We start from the raw sequence: 17690 nt of genomic DNA, 5'->3' as shown, positions 1-17690 counted from the left end.
ACTTGTATTCATATGTATTCATGTGTATTTAGCGTTTGCTAATGTATATTTGCGATAATTCAATTGTCCAGTTTGACCTCAAATGTATTCGTATGCATTCATATGTTTTCAGGTGTATTCATCTTAAATATTTTGTATTATATCTGTATGTTACAAAGTATGTTAGCATATATTTAGCCTTGTCACTGTATCTAGTCTTCTGTAAGTGTTTGTAGTTGTCTGACATGCATTTAGCCTTGTCACTGTATCATGTCTTACATGTATTCCAAAAAACTTAATATGTATTTTTGTAATGTATTCATCTGTATTAACATGTATCTTTCAATGTTCATTGCAGGAATTGATTTGTTTGTGAAACACCAGCCAAAATTAGCACCCCATATTAGTAGTTACACTAACACTGATATAGTATCCCAGCTAAAAGATAAGCTTACTCCCGATCAGTTCCAACAATTCGGCAATATATGCTTTGGCTCATTTCTTCAAATGAAGCGATTTGCTGTTCAACATCAACTCTTCAGATGCTTCATGGCTCGACAGTTAAACGGCACTCCAAACAATGTATTTGCAGTATACGTCAATGGTACTGAATTACATTTCACATTAAGGGAGTTTGCGCTTGTGACTGGCCTCAAATGTGTAGGTAAAGATGAAGATTTTGAGTTTAGTGAAACTCCTCCTAACCGGCTTATTGCGACTTATTTTGGAAGTGCTAATACTGTAAAGAAGAAACACTTGAGACAATGCTTCAATGACAAGGCATGGGGCCCCGACAATGATGAGGATGCTTTGAAGATATCTTTGTTGTATTTCATCCACACCTTTATATTTTCATCTGAGAAGAATAGTGCAACTATACTGTGGCTAGATTTTGACTTAGTAGAGAGTGAGCGCTATTCTGAATATCATTGGGGTATTAAAGCATTTGAGCTGTTGATAAACTCGATTAGCAAGAAGATGGATGTTTTGAAGAAGTATTACAGGATAGCTGGGATGCCCCTAGCTATGCAGGTGTGGTTTTATGAGTGCTGTTCTTCTGTTGATTCCAAAATTGCAGTCCGAGTCTGCGACGTGGTCCCCAGAATACTCAATTGGAGAACCACCGGAAATCAGCCAACATTTTCTTATCTGACGAACGACATGTTCAAAGACACCGGAAACACGGTAATATACAAATGTTATCAATATTCTGAAGATAATTGAACACAAATACATCTATAATTTGCATACATTTGCATTCAGTTAGAGGGGAAGCCTACTGTAATATACATTGGATTCATAAGCTTATATACATGAATACTTGCATACATATTAATACATTTTAATACATTCTAAATACAACAGAGTTAAATACACCTGAATATAGCATTATACAGTTATGCATTAATATATTTTTTGTACGTCATATCTTATTTTTGTTCACAGATTGTGTTTAAGGACATCACTCCTCTAGATATAGAGCTTGCTGTTATTCAGATTCCTCAAGTGTGCGCCGATATTGTGAAAATACCTACTCATGCGCATTCAGACAAATCGGGATAGGATACGGATGACTTTTCTCCTACACCCAATCTTCAATCTAAGAAGAAACATGTTGAAAGTGTTGGTCCATCTTCATCACCGCCACATAAGAAAGTCAAGGAACAACCTAAGATTCCTACAAAAGAACCAGAATATCAACCCAAAGTCCCTCCTGTTTGTGTTTCTGACATTGGACATAAACTTGTGCATGACCATCAGCTCCGAGAAGGCCAAAATGAGGAAGTATCTTCTTTGAGGAAGTATGCTGAATGATTTTTGGTAATGCCAATTTTTGAATTGTATTCAGCTGCATAAGATCTGTTTTATCTTTCAGTATTAAGCAGTTGTATTTAGTTGTATTATTCTGTTTAGCTGATTGTATTAATCTATATTATTCAGTTCAATTCAGTTGTATTAAAATATATTTATCAGTTGTCTACAGTTGGTATGCAAGTATATTCAGCTGCATCCATTCAGATATAACTTTGAATTGACTTGAAACAATACAAGTTATATTTATTAACTTGTATGTAGTTGTATTATTCAGCTGTATTTTTCTCTGATTTCATATGTATTCAGCTATAGTCAATTTAATTGAACTGTATTATTAACCTATAGTCAACATTATTGAACATGTTGTATTCAAATATATTGAACAATTGAATTACCTATATTCATCCAATGTTAGTTAAATTCAACTGTTTCAACCATCTGTCCAGATCTGTATTCAACTGTATTATAGTGTATTCCTCCAAAGTCAATTGAATTAAACTGTATTATTAACCTATATTCAACTATATTCAAAATGTTGTATTCACCTGTATTAAGGAATTGATATAGTTGTATTCAACTATACTAAGATACTCTCACAGCCACTTCATATATATTTATATATATAAAAATACTTCAACTAAATAAATTCAAAAATATTAACGAAAGTCATTCCACAATATATTACTTCGAAAAAAGAATTTATTATAGCTGATAATGTCATAATAAGTGTTGAGAAATTGTCGAATCACAAATACATGTCAGAATACAACTATTTATTACGTGGAGCATTCCTACAAGTTCGCTTGTTATGTCCTCCCTGCCCACATATGCTACATGAATGTTGATTTTTCGGCAACAAAAGTTCACTTAAATTTTTGTCGCGCTTCTTCTTTGGCCTTCCAGGAGGTCTTTTCCATTTGGGTGGTAGTACAACCTCCTCTGCAACATGCTCTGGTATATTCCAGTCATTTTTGTCCGGTAGCGGGTACACTGGCACATCGTATGTCATTACAATTGTACTTGGCTTGTAATAGCTAGAGCAATATTCTTCAGGCATTAAAAACTTGCTCTTCAATATAGCCCAAGCATGTGGGCATGGCAATTCATCAATTTGGAACCTCCCACAAACACATTTTCTCTCGAGCAGGCAGACTGTGTAATTCCTCCCACCATCGTTAACAATATGTAAGTATTCAGTTGAGGGTACTACCTACATTTAAAAACAGAAATATAAGTTTTGAACACATTTACATGAATTAACAAATATATACATACTACTGAGTTAAATGGTTACTATCAACTTCGACAATTGCAACTTCATCCAATTTCAGTTAAATTCAGCTGATTCCAGCAACTGTATTCAACTGTATTACTGTGTAATGATCTACAGTCTGTATTTGTATGCATTTGTATTCAACCTTTTTTGAGAAACTGTATTCAGGTATTTCCAATCAATTTAAACTGTATCAATCACCTGAATTCCATTGTATTCATTATCACGTGCATACAGTCTTAATAATCACATGTATTTACCTGTATTCATCTATATTATTTACTAGTTCAAGCAAATATTCATAAAAATTAACGGGTAGTTCTGCCTAAAAAAAATTGTATTCAGTTGTATACAGCAATGCCATAAAAATTTAACTTATAGTCATACGGGTACACATGGTCTCATTCAACTCCAGCATTTCCTGGTATTTTTTTCCAAGCGTCTTGTATGTCTGAGTAGCTTCTTTATGGTTACTACAATTCCAACGACCAAACATCTTCCTAACTTCTTCGAGGAAGTCATATATTGGCAATTCCCTTGCTGAAACTAGTGCTGCATTGATTGACCCAGCGATATTTGACGTCATTGTCCATCCCCTGTTAACAAGTGCATACAACCTAGCCCACTTTTCGTAACCAGCTAACTCTAAGTATTCTTTCACCCTAATATCTACCTTCTCAACCTTCTCCATCAGACTATCAAATTCAGTTTGTGTGTATGCTTTTGCCATCGAGAAGTATATCTCACTCAACTTGGCATGGCTCTTTTTGAATTTCTTGTATACGTTATTCCATAGATGCCATATGCAAGCACAATGCGGTACATCCGGATACACTCTCGATGCAGATTTAATGATGCTTTCATTTCTATCCGAAACAATGCACATGTTTTCCCTTACACCGTATGCTATCTTGAATTGCTCAAAGAACCACGTCCAAGCAGCATCGTTCTCTGAATCAATAACACCATATGCTAGTGACAATATATGACCTGTTTAATACAATTGAATATAATTGTTTTTAAATACATGTTTTCCAATGCTTTAAATATTAACAAATTGTATTATTATTGAGGTACTCACCTGCACCATCCAACGTGCTTGCAGAAACGAATGTCCCGGTGTAGTAGGATTTTAGATGACTTCCGTCCACTACAACAGTTGGTCTATAATGATCAAACCCCCTTATAAATGCATACAATGATATATACACATACATGAATTCATTCTTTGACGATTTTTCCATTCTTATGTGAGAACCTGGATATGTCTTATCCATTGTATATAAGTATCCTGGTAATTTTTTGTATGAATCAGCCAGTTCACCTCTAAGAAAATTCATTGCCTTTTCTTTAGCCCTCCACGCCAACATGTAGCTAACATCAATACCTAGATCTGATTTCACATCATCAATAATGTCCCTCGGAGTGTATTTTCTCTTATGGTTTGTAAGCTTTGTCCTTATAATACCACTTATAAGGCTGCTACTAGTCTGCCGCTGCTCGTACACTTTATCCTTCAGCGGACATGTATGGTTGTCATTGAATTATCTCACCTTGAATAATTCCGATTTGTTAATGCTTGAAGCCTTAAACCTCCAATCACAATCTTCTGAAATACATATTAATGCATAGCTGGAAAAAAAAGTTCATACATCAGACAACTTAACGAATCTGACATATATACTTCCTATTCATAAAGTACCAAATTGATATCTGTGTATATGTAATTTTGTATACTAACGAATTCCAATATTGTTAGATGTGATTAAATACAATAAATACAACTAAATACATTTGTATGAATAATCAAACACTTAATAACATTATAGACATAATATGAAAATAATCATAGCCACTGTTGTATTTTTTCAATAGTAAAATACACCTGAATACATATTATTAAGAATACTAAACAAATATAAAATTTTCAAAGGTGTTCATCATCTGGAGGAAACACACAAATAAAACTAAATACAACAAAGTTAAACAAACATCAAACCTGACAGCATTAGACCGATCAACACGGAATTGAAACCTTTGAGCTATAGCATAATTCTCCATCACCTCTTTCAATGTAGCCTTATCCTTATAAACTTGTCCAGCCATAACCTCCTTTTGATTAGTTTTTGAAATTATCAAATCCTTGTGGAGTTCGAACACTCCAATCGCTTCTCCTGAATTGACAAGTTCTATAGCTAGTGTATCATATGTATCGGAATCGTACATTTGAACTGTTTCGTCTATCTGCACAATGTCGCCTTAATTTAAACCATCTCCGGAGATAAGCTCTTTTTCCATAGTTGTAATGCACAGAGGATACATCCCAAATTCTTTGTTCTCTTTTTTCAATTCTACATACACTCTGTAACCCATATCATTGTGTATTTCCATTGGCGTGCGATTGCCTTCAACATTGTATTGTATTTTAATGGTATTTGTGCTCAAATCTATACCCAGTTGATTAGAAATTGAACCAACTAGATCATTAAAGGAAGCATACTCCTTAATCAGTATTCCCTCAATGGAAAAGTCGATATAATTGCCCTCATCGTTCCACTTTCCAGAATGACGCAACAAAACTGTCAAGCTTGCCATATATATAGAAGAGTTATACCTTCTTTTGTATATAATTTGTATCAATCGATAAGGAGGAGAAGAAAATCGCACAATATAGAAGCATGTTGCTCTGTTTCTTCGCTTCTTTCACGTTTATGTATTTCTGAGTTTGAGAAGAATACAGATTGATGGGATAACTTTTATGTTTGTTGCGTAAAATTAGGGAAATCAGAATTGATTTGATTTCCTTCCGTTTTTAACATTTTTGTCGATCCAGATATTGCGCAGATACGTTACGTATTTAGCGCTACATACATTTGAATACAAGTAAATACATATCAGGATTAGCTGGATTTTCTTTTTGTACGCCGCTAATTTTTGTTGTATTATTAAATACACTACCTTAAATACATTAAATACATTATAGAATTGCATAAAAGATATCTATAGGACGTAATATAGCAAAGGGTTTCTATTAATGGCTAATTAGGACTAAAAGATGGTGCTTTGTGAAAAATTCTCTATTTTTTAAGTGGTCGGATACGGATCTATTAGGAGCAGGTTAGTATTGAACTGGGTATTTTAATTTGGGGTGGGCCTTTTTAATCTTGAGGTGTCAGTCTGTCCAATTGAGGGGTATATTTGAATGATAGTATAACGGTAAGGGCTAATATGACCAAATAATATAACGGAGGGTATCTTTAAACATTTTTCGATAGTGTAAGGATATATTTGATCCTTCTCCTTTTTTAATTTAATCCACTGTGACTCGATCCTTGACCAACTAACGAAGTGGAGACATCCCTCAGCTAAGCCAACCAATGTAGGAAGATTATATTTGCATAACATGGACATGCCATGTTGGAAGAAGTCTCACATTGTCATATGTTTTCCCCTCTTCGAATTAGCTATGTTCTGTTTTCCCTATTTTATTTATTTATTTATTTATTTATTTTTATTTAACAAGTTCCCATTTGGAGAAGAAAATAGAAATAGATTTTTCTGTGAGGATCTTTAAAAGCGAAATATTTCTCATGACAATTGGACAAAATGAACCAAGTCGCCATAGCAAGCGACTTATCTTTCATAATGTCTCTTCAAAGATAAACTTTAGCAATAAATACAAAATTAATATAATATTTACCCAGTGTAGCTAGATTTTTCTATTTACAAAAAGTAGTTAGAGTTTTTTATTTTATTTTATAAATATATACAAATTTGATCAAAACATAAAATTTATATACAATTTGGTCAAACACATATAACTTGCATATAGTTATTAGTTGTGTATATTTTTTATGTGGTTTGCACACCTAACATATAAAATATATATAATTTATTTATGTCTCTCTCTTCGAGTTTCAATCTCAATTTGAATCAAAATTAACTCAAATCTTCACCAAATTTACTTAAAATTGAGATATAAACTCCAAAGAATATTTTCAATCATTTGAAACAAGACCTAATTTGAACAAATAATAATTTTGTAAAACTCGATTTACAAATTGAAAGTTACAAAACTTTTTAATGGCTATTAATGGAGTATAAGCTCGTCTTCAAGATTCACCCACCCAAACAAAGTCTAATTATAGTTCACATAAAACAACATGTGAAATTTTTGATTCTATTGTTAAGTACGAATAAAATTTGTGCCACACAGCTATTCAAGCACTACAACAACAACAATAACAACAATCTCGCAAGAGCACATGAAATTTGCAAGAGCGATTTAAGTAGTGGTTTTTTTTTCCTTTTTTCTTTTTCTTTTTGTTGTAGAAAAGGGGATTCCTTTTGTACATGCGTAGATAAGACGTACATCCCAAATGCAAAGTAATCGAAGTAGCTAACTTAATCGATTAGGGACAATAGCTAATTTGCACCCCCCCCCCCCAAACTAATTTGGCCTAAATAATTGCTATGATTGATTCAGTTTGGGCAATTAGGCAAGAGAAGCGTGCTTGAGCGAGGGAAGAGGAGGAGGAAAAATAGGAAAGATTGGAGCTATACATTACTTTGTATACTATTGGTAATTATGTATAGGATATGTAATTACGTGAAAACTTCTTTAATAGTAAATAATTAGGTTTATAATATAGCATAAATAAATAAAATTCCTTATTTGTTTGATAGTTTGGTCTACAAATACTGTCGCCACATCTCAGTATGACACATTGAGGCAAAGTTGTTATGTTGTTGAGATATTTTTCATGTTGAGCCTTTCACTTTTATTTTGTTATTGTTGAAATTCTTGTGTACATTGTGATTGAGCCATGGGCTATTTTTGTGGAAATATTGATATTGTTGATCCCTTTGATAAAGTTGTGGTATATTGGCACTTGTGGTATGAGATGTTATTGTGTGGTGATATTGATGCACATGCGGTAATACAAGGATAGGGGCTAAAGTGCATGCAACGGCATAATGTGGGATTTGTGTGCGTGTTGCGAGTAAGAGAATTACTTGAAGCCACGCGGCGATATAAGGTAGGCTAAAGTGCATGTGGCTATTTCGGTAAAAATGTTTTCAAAACTATTTAAATGTAAGGCTCACACGGCGGTATAAGGAAAGATTGTGATTGTGATTGTGAAATGAGATTACGAGGCGATACCTCGGTTGTGATTCTTGTTGTTATCTCTCACTTACCCCACTTGTATTTGTCCACATTATTTTCTCAGTGTTCTTATTATGTGTCTCTTTCTTGTTGCCTTTATTGCTTAAAATTAAGTTGTAATTTACCTTGTTGTATTGCTTTATTGTCACTATTTCCTCGTTTTCATTATTAGACTAGACTACACCATTTTAGTTTCTTTTCTTATCCTAGTAGGTGTCTTGACCTGGTCTCATCACTACTCTATGAAAATTATGCTTGATACTTTCTGGGTACGTTATGATGTACTCATACTGCTCTTCTGCATATTTTTATGCAGATCCAGGTACCTCGACCCAGGCTAGGCACCAGTGAGTAGAAATTCAGTTCGGAGTCTTCAAGGTATACCTGCCTGGCGTTCGCAGGCCTCGGAGTCTGTCACGACCCGAATTTTTCACCATCGGGAGTCGTGATGGCGCCTACTTGTGAAATCTAGGCAAACCAACCATTTGAATTATTTACCTTTTTCCCATTTTTTATCCTTTAACAATTAAGGGCTAACGTTACATAAACAGCGGAAATTAAAAGCGGAAGACTGAAATGTAATATATTAATAAAGATGACAATACCAATCCATACGTAAACTACCCAAGACTGGTGTCACAATTTTACAGATTGTCTAGGAATATTACAAATAAAGGTCCGAAAGAGTTATTACAACAATCTCTTTGAAATACATAAAAAAAAACAAAACAAAAGGATAGAAGGAGACGCCAAGGCCTGCGGACGCCTGCAAGACTACCTCGGATCTCCGAATGGATTGAAGACAGCAACCCAAAGCTAAGATTCAGAAGCTGCTGTACCGGGATCTGCACACAGTGCGGAGTATAGTATCAGCACAACCGACCCCATGTGTTGGTAAGTGCCTAGCCTAACCTCGGCGAAGTAGTGACGAGGCTAGGACCAGACTACCAAATAAACCTGTGCAGTTAAATTATATACAACGGAAAACATAAAGCAGAAATGTAAAGTTAAGGAAGGGAGGGGGAATCATGCTGCGGGGTACAACAAGTATCAATAGAAAACCAACAATTAAATGTAGAGAAACCATAACTCAGTTATCAACAAAAATCAAGAAATCAAAGACAAGTGCACGACATCACCCTTCGTGCTTTAACACTCTCTCACAAATAACATGCACGGCATCACCCGTCGTGCTTTAACACTCTCTCACAAATATCATGCACGGCATCACCCTTCGTGCTTTACACTCTTCCTCACCCAAGCAACAATCACAAAGCAATTTGGGCAAGGGAATCAATAACATAACAGTAAAATCAAGTAACAACAGAAAATCAGTATATAAACTTAAAGAACACCATAACTCAATTACCAGCAAGAATCAGGAAAATCAAGGACAAGTGCATGACATCACCCTTCATGTTTTTACTCTCGTCCTCACCATAAAATCAATATAAATGGCACGGAATTGTACATCGTGCGGTACGACATCACCCTTCGTGCTTTTACACTCTTCCTCACAAAATCATACACAACATTTCCCTTCGTGCTTTAACACTCTCTCACCAAAACAATGCACGACATCACCCTTCGTGTTTTAACACTCTTTCTCATCCAAACAACAATCACAAGAAATAGGGGTAAGGAAATAAATAAAATCACAATAAAATTCCGGCAAGGGAACAATAGTACAACAATCAAATTCCGGCAAGGGAACAATATCAAAATCATCAACATCCCCGCAAGGGAAATAGCATTAAAAGCAATAACATCCCGACAAGGGAGACAATATAATAATCCTCTTCTCTTTTTCACATTTACTTCACAACTCACTTCACAACTTGAGCCAATGCTCTATAAGGTTCAATTGCCAATTATACTTCCACAATTCATTTTACAACTTGAGCCAACGCTCTTCAATATCCAAATACCAATATTACTTCCACAAGCTTTGCTCAACAATAGAAATCATTACATAAGGCATGAACAATACAAACAGAGTCACATTAATCATAGTATAAGACTCATGGGCATGCTTGACACCAACGTATAGATACTCGTCGCCATGTCTATACGTCATACTCAACAAATAACACATAGCAAATAGGACACAACTTTTAATCCCTCAAGCTAAGGTTAGACCAGACACTTACCTCAAACTTCCACGGCTAACTCAAGCCTCACACCGCTTTTCCTTTAGAATTCGCCTCTAATTTACTTGTATCTAGTCCAAATTGATTTAACAACATCAATAAATGCTAAAGAATTCATACCCAATGCTTAATTATAGGTTTTCAATCATTTTTCCCAAAAAGTTAAAAATTGACCCCAGAGCCGCTTGGTCAAAACATGAGGTTCGGACCAAAATCCGATCACCTATTAACCTACGAGCCCGAATATGTAATTAGTTTCGGAATTCGACCCCAAAACGAGGTCTAAATTCCAATTATTCAAAAAGCCCTAACTCTACCCAAATCCCCAACTTTTTACCCTTAAGAACATGATTTAGGCCTAAAAATCTAATGGGTGTTCATGAAAATTGAAGAAAACAAGTCTAAGAACACATACCTATGGTTTTGTGGTGAAATCCCTCTTCATAAACCGCCCAAGTTTAAGTTTCAATGAAAGAGTTATGAAATTTTGGAGAAAACCTGTTTTGTTACTGTTTTTAAAAAGACTAGACAAGTACTCTATACGTCCGCGTGCCTTTGGCCGCGTTCGCATAGGCTTAATCCCTCTGGCCTACGCGTTCGCGATCCATTGGCCGCGTTCGCACAATGTTATGGCCAACCCATTCCCCAACCCCCCTTAGGCAGTGCGTTCACATAAACTTAGACGCGTTCGCGTAGAGCAACATACCCAAAGCTTCGCGTTCACATCCCAGTCAGTACGTTCGCATAGTACACAAAATAGGGCCCCTTGAGACTACACTATGCGATCATGAACCTACCTATGCGATCGAATAGCACAAAAACCTGGACACCAGTAAACAGCAAAACACCAGATTTTCTAAGTACAAAAACACTCCGACTCCTATCCGAAACTCATCCAAGCCCTCGGGGCTCCAAACCAAACATGTACAGTATCTCAAAAATATCCTACGGACTTACTCGTGCGATCAAATCGCCAAAATAACATCTTAAACAAGGAATTTAGCATAGAAATCTAAGAAAAATCTCAAAACTTTCAAAGTTTCAAACTTCACAAATACGGGTCCGAATCACGTCAAACGACCTCCGTTTCTTACCAAATTTTACAGACGCAACTCAAACATTATATTGAACCTGTATCGGGCTCCGAAACCAAAATACAGGCCCAATACCATAAATTTCAAATATAATCAAATTTCTAAAAACTCTTATATTTTCAGTAAAACAATTTCTTTTAAAAATTCATTTCTCGGGCTTGGGACCTCAAAATTCGATTCTGGGCATACGCCTAAGTCCCATATTTTCCTATGGATCCTCCGGGACCGTCAAATCACAGGTCTAGGTCCGTTTACCCAAAATCTTAACCGAAGTCAACTTAAATTCAATTTTAAAGGCCAAATTAGCATTTTTATCTCATTTCCACATAAAATCGTTCCGGATATACGCCCGGACCGCGCACGAAAATTGAGGTGAGGAAAAAGGAGGCTTGTAAGGCCTTGAAACACAGAATTTACTCGTAAATCAAGTGATGACCCATCCTCCACCTCTAAAACAACCGTTCATCCTCGAACGAACATAAGAAGGAAGTACCTGAGTCAGAGAAAAGATGGGGATAATGGCTCCGCATATCGGACTCGGACTCCCAGGCCGATGCCTCAGCAGGCTGACCTCTCCACTGAACACGAACAGAAGGGAAACTCTTCGATCTCAACTGACGAACCTGCCGGTCTAAAATAGCTACCGGCTCCTCCTCATATGACAAGTCATTGTCCAACTGGACAGTGCTGAAGTCTAACACGTGGGATGGATTGATGTGATACTTCCGAAGCATGGACACATGAAACACTGGATGCACGGCTGATAAACTCGGCAACAACGCAAGTCTGTAAGCCACCTCTCCCACTCAATCAAGAATCTCAAACGAGCCAATGAACTTAGGGCTAAGCTTGCTATTCTTTCCAAATTTCATCACGCACTTCATAGGCGACACCCGAAGCAACACTCGCTCGCCAATCATGAATGCCACATCACGAACCTTACGGTCGGTGTAACTCTTTTTCCTGAACTGAGCTGTATGAAGCCTATCCTGAATAATCCTGACCTTGTCTAAGGCATCCTGTACTAGATCCGTACCCAACAACCGAGCCTCTCCCGGCTCAAACCATCCAATCGGCGATCGATACCGCTTACCATATAAAGCCTTATAAGGAGCCATCTGGATGCTCGGCTGGTAGCTGTTGTTGTAGGCAAACTCCGCTAAAGGCAAAAACTGATTCCACGAGCCTCCAAAGTTAATGACACAAGCTCGGAGCATATCCTCTAAAATATGAATAGTACGCTCGGACTACCCGTCCGTCTGAGGATAAAATGTTGTGCTCAACTCGACCCGTGTACCCAAATCACGTTGAATGACTCTCCAGAAATGCGAGATAAACTACGTACCTCGATCAGAAATAGTAGACATGGGCATACCATAAAGACAAACAATCTCCCGGATATAGATCTCAGCTAACCTTTCAGAAGAATAGGAGACTGCCACAAGAATGAAATGTGCTGACTTAGTCAGCCTATCCACAATACATCGAACTTTCTCTGAGTCCGTGGGAGTCCCACAACAAAGTCCATAGTGATATGCTCCCATTTTCACTCGGGAAGCTCAATCCTCTAAAACAAACCACCAAGTCTCTGATTCTCATACTTTACTTGTTGACAATTCAAACACCGAGCCACATATGCAACAATATCTTTCTTCATTCTCCTCCACCAATAATGCTGCCGCAAATCCTGATGCATCTTAGTGGCGCCCGGATGAATAGAGTACCGGAAACTATGGGCCTCCTCTAAAATCAACTCTCGGAGTCCATCCACATTAGGCACACAAACTCGACCCTGAAGCCTCAAAACTCCATCATCTCCTAAGGTAACTTGCTTGGCACCTCCGTGTTGCACCGTGTCTCTAGGGACACATAAATGAGGATCATCATATTGTCGATCGCGGATACACTCCAATAAAGAAGAACGAGTGACTGTGCAAGATAACACACGGTTGGGCTCAGAAACATCCAACATCACGAACTGATTGGCCAAAGTCTGAATATCCAAGGCAAGCGGTCTCTCACCGACCAGAATATACGCGAAACTGCCCATACTGGCTGATTTCCTACTCAAAACACCGGCCACCACATTGGCCTTTCCCGGATGATATAAGACGGTGATATCATAATCCTTCAATATCTCCAACCACCTTTTCTGCCTCAAATTTAGCTCCTTCTGCTTGAACAAGTATTGCAAACTCTTGTGATCTGTGAACACCTCACATGCCATGCCATACAGATAATGCCTCCAAATCTTCAACGCGTGAACAATGGCTGCTAACTCCAAATCATGAACCGTATAGTTCTTCCCATGAATCTTCAACTGACGTGAAGCATATTCAATAACCTTGCCATCCTGCATCAACACCGTACCAAGTCCAATACGAGATGCATCACAATAAACTGTATATAGCCCTGAACCTGTGGGCAAAACCAACACTGGCGCCGTAGTCAAAGCTGTCTTGAGCTTCTGAAAGCTCGCCTCATACTCGTCCGACCACCTGAACTGGGCACCCTTCTGAGTCAACCTGGTCATCGGGGTTGCAATAGATGAAAACCCCTCCACAAAGCGACGATAATAGCCTACCAAACCCAAGAAACTCCAGATCTATGTAGCTGATGCTGGTCTAGGATAGTTCTTGACTGTCTCTATCTTCTTCGGATCTACCTGAATGCCCTCTGCTAAAACAACATGACCCAAGAAAGCGGCTGAACTCAACTAGAACTCACACTTCGAAAACTTAGCATACAACTGACTATCTTTCAAAGTCTGAAGAACCACTCTCAAATGTTGCTCATACTCCTACCGGCTGCGGGAATAAATCAAAATGTCATCAATGAAGACTATCACAAATGAATCCAAGTAAGGTCTGAACACTCGGTTCATCAAATCCATAAAAGCTTCTAGGGGATTTGTCAATCCAAATGACATCACCAAGAACTCATAATGCCCGTACCGAGTGCGAAAAGCTGTCTTAGGGACATCAGATGCCCTAATCCTCAACTGATGGTAACCAGATCTCAAGTCAATCTTAAAAAATATCGTGTCACCCTGAAACTGATCAAACAAATCATCAATCCTCGGCAATGGATACTTATTCTTGATGGTAACCTTGTTCAACTCCCAATAATCTATATACATCCTCATCGATCCATCATTCTTCTTAACAAACAACGCTGGTGCACCCCAAGGCGAGACACTAGGTCTAATGAAGCCTTTCTCAAGCAAGTCTTGCAACTACTCCTTCAACTCAGGCGGGGCCATACGATATGGCGGGATAGAAATGGGCTGAGTGCCCGGAGCCAAATCAATATAGAAGTCAATATCCTTGTCGGGTGGCATACCCGGCAGGTCTGAAGGAAATACCTTAGGAAACTCACGAACAACAGGCACATAATCAATAGAAGGAACCTCGACACTAGAATCACAAAAATATGCCAAATAAGCCAAACATCCCTTTTCGACCATACGTCGAGCCTTCATATATGAGATAACACTATGGGTAGAATGACCAGGAGTCCCTCTCTACTCTAAACGAGGCAAGCCCGACAAGACTAAGGTTACAGTCTTGGCATGACAGTCCAAGATAGCGTGGTATGATGATAACCAGTCCATCCCTAATATGACATCAAAATCAACCATATCCAAAAGTAACAAATCTACACGAGTCTCAAAACCCCCGATCACAACTATACATGAACGATGGACACAATCTACCACAATAGAATCACCCACCGGTGTAGACACATATATAGGAGCACTCAAGGAATCACTAAGCATGACCAGATACAGTGCAAAATAAGATGACACATAGTCAAATAGAACTGAAACATCTCTCGTACAAACCAGAACCGTACCTGTGATAACTACATCGGAAGCCTCAGCCTCAAGCCTGACTGGAAGAGCATAACATTGGGGCTGGGCCCCACCACCTTGAACTACATCTCTAGGATGGCCTGCTGCTGGCTGGCCTCCACCTCTAGCGGCCTGACCTCCACCTCTAATACCTCTACCTCCACTTTAGCACCTTTACCTCCACCTCTAGCTGGCTGGGCGGGCTGAACGAGTCCCTCAATGAACCTCCTCTCTCTCTCTCTCTCTCAGTGGTAAGTATAAGAAGAGCATGACGAGCCAAATCAATAAACCTAGTCTCGTATTGAGTAACAATCATAGAACCATGCTGGAGATGCTCAAACTGCCTCCGATAGATCTCTCTCTGAGTGACAGGAAGAAACTTCTCTAGAAATAGCTAAGAAAATTGATCCCAAGTCAAAGCTGGTGACCCAACTAGTCTAGCCAAACAATAATCTCTCCACCAAGTCTTGGCGGATCCAGACAAGCGAAAAGTAGCAAAGTCGAACCCATTGGCCCCACTATCCCCATGTTCCTGAGAACCTCATGATAGCTGCCTAAATAATCCTGAGGATCCTCCGAAGATGCACCACTGAAAGTGGTAGTAAAGAGCTTGGTGAAACCTATACAACCTCCACAAAGCCTCCGAAAACCTAGTTGATCTATCACCGGTCTGTGCTGCTACTCGGCTGAAGAAGCGGTACGTGACCTCACCATTCACGAAAGAACAAGAGTAGAGGTTTCAATTTAGCATTGAGAGAACAAAATTGCTTGACAGGAAAGAATAGATGTGAGTTTTTCTTAACTCTATAGCCTCTGAGGGATAAATACAAACGTCTTCGTACCGATCCCTCAGACTCTACTAAGCTTGTTTGTGAATTGCGAGACCTATGGAACCTAGAGCTCTGATACCAACTTGTCACGACCTGGATTTTCCACTCTCGGGAGTCATGAGGGCACCTACTTGTGAAAGCTAGGCAAGCCAAATATTTGAATTATTTACCTTTTCCCCATTTTTTATCCTTTAACAATTAAGGACCAACGTTACATAAACAGCAGAAATTAAAAGTGGAAGACTGAAACGTAATATATTAATAAAGATGCCAATACCAATCCATACATAAACTACCCAAGACTGGTGTCATAATTTCACAGACTGTCTAAGAATACTACAAATAAAGGTCCGAAAGAGTTATTACAACACCGTCTCTGAAATACATTAAAGAAACAAAATAAAAGGATAGAAGGAGACGCCAAGGCCTGCGGATGCCTGCAGGACTACCTCGGATCTTCGAATGGACTGAAGGCAACAACCCAAAGCTAAGATTCAGAAGCTGCTGCACCGGGATCTGCACACAGTGCAGAGTGTAGTATCTGCACAACTGACCCCATGTGCTGGCAAGTGCCTAGCCTAACCTCGGCGAAGTAGTGACGAGGCTAGGACCAGACTACCAAATAAACCTGTGCAGTTAAATCATATACAACGGAAAACATAAAGCAGAAATGTACAGTTAAGGATGGGAGGGGAAAACATGCTGCGGGGACATCGAATAATAATAGAAGAACAATAAGTAAATATAAGGATCACCATAGTTCAATTGAAGATAGGAAGGGGGGATCATGCTGCGGGGTACAAAAAGTATCAACAGAAAACCAACAATTAAATGTAGAGAAACCATAACTCAGTTATCAACAAAAATTAGGAAATCAAAGACAAGTGCATGACATCACCCTTCGTGCTTTAACACTCTCTCACAAATAACATGCACGGCATTACACTTCGTGCTTTAACACTTTCTTACAAATATCATGCACGACATCAACCTTCGTGCTTTACACTCTTCCTCACCCAAGCAATAATCACAAAGAAATTTGGGCAAGGGAATCAATAACATCATAGTAAAATCAAGTAACAATAGAAAATTAGTATATAAACGTAAAGAACACCATAACTCAATTATCAGCAAGAATCAGGAAAATCAAGGACAAGTGCATGACATCACCCTTCGTGCTTTTACTCTCGTCCTCACCATAAAATCATAAATGGCATGGAATTGTACATCGTGCGGCACGACATCACCCTTCGTGCTTTTACACTCTTCCTCACAAAATCATATACGGCATAACCCTTCGTGATTTAACACTTTCTCACCAAAACAATGCACGACATCACCCTTCGTACTTTAACACTCTTTCTCACCCAAACAACAATCACAAGAAATAGGGGCAAGAAAATAAATAAAATTACAATAAAATCCCGGCAAGCGAACAATAGTACAACAATCAAATCCTGGCAAGGGAACAATATCAAAATCATCAACATCCCCGCAAAGGAGATAGCATTAAAAGCAATAACATCCCG

The 17690-nt window shown here is 38.2% G+C and overlaps 1 protein-coding gene across 1 annotated transcript; it reads right to left on the bottom strand.

The window, feature by feature from the left end:
• Window positions 1-2563: 2563 nt before the first annotated feature.
• LOC107779973 (uncharacterized) lies at window positions 2564-5662 on the bottom strand. The gene is made up of 8 exons (XM_075223755.1): window positions 5338-5662; window positions 5067-5241; window positions 4621-4699; window positions 4149-4503; window positions 3455-4057; window positions 3328-3388; window positions 3168-3225; window positions 2564-3004 (listed from the first exon to the last, which is right to left on the bottom strand). Exons 1-8 carry the CDS (start codon window positions 5660-5662, stop codon window positions 2564-2566), a joined length of 2097 nt encoding a protein of 698 aa, XP_075079856.1.
• Between the last annotated feature and the right edge of the window lie 12028 nt (window positions 5663-17690).

Source organism: Nicotiana tabacum, chromosome 10 (genome assembly GCF_000715075.1).
Source record: "Nicotiana tabacum cultivar K326 chromosome 10, ASM71507v2, whole genome shotgun sequence".
Lineage (NCBI taxonomy): Eukaryota > Viridiplantae > Streptophyta > Magnoliopsida > Solanales > Solanaceae > Nicotiana > Nicotiana tabacum.
Note: the sequence above shows the minus strand (reverse complement) of the source record. Positions and strands in the feature narration are given on the sequence as shown.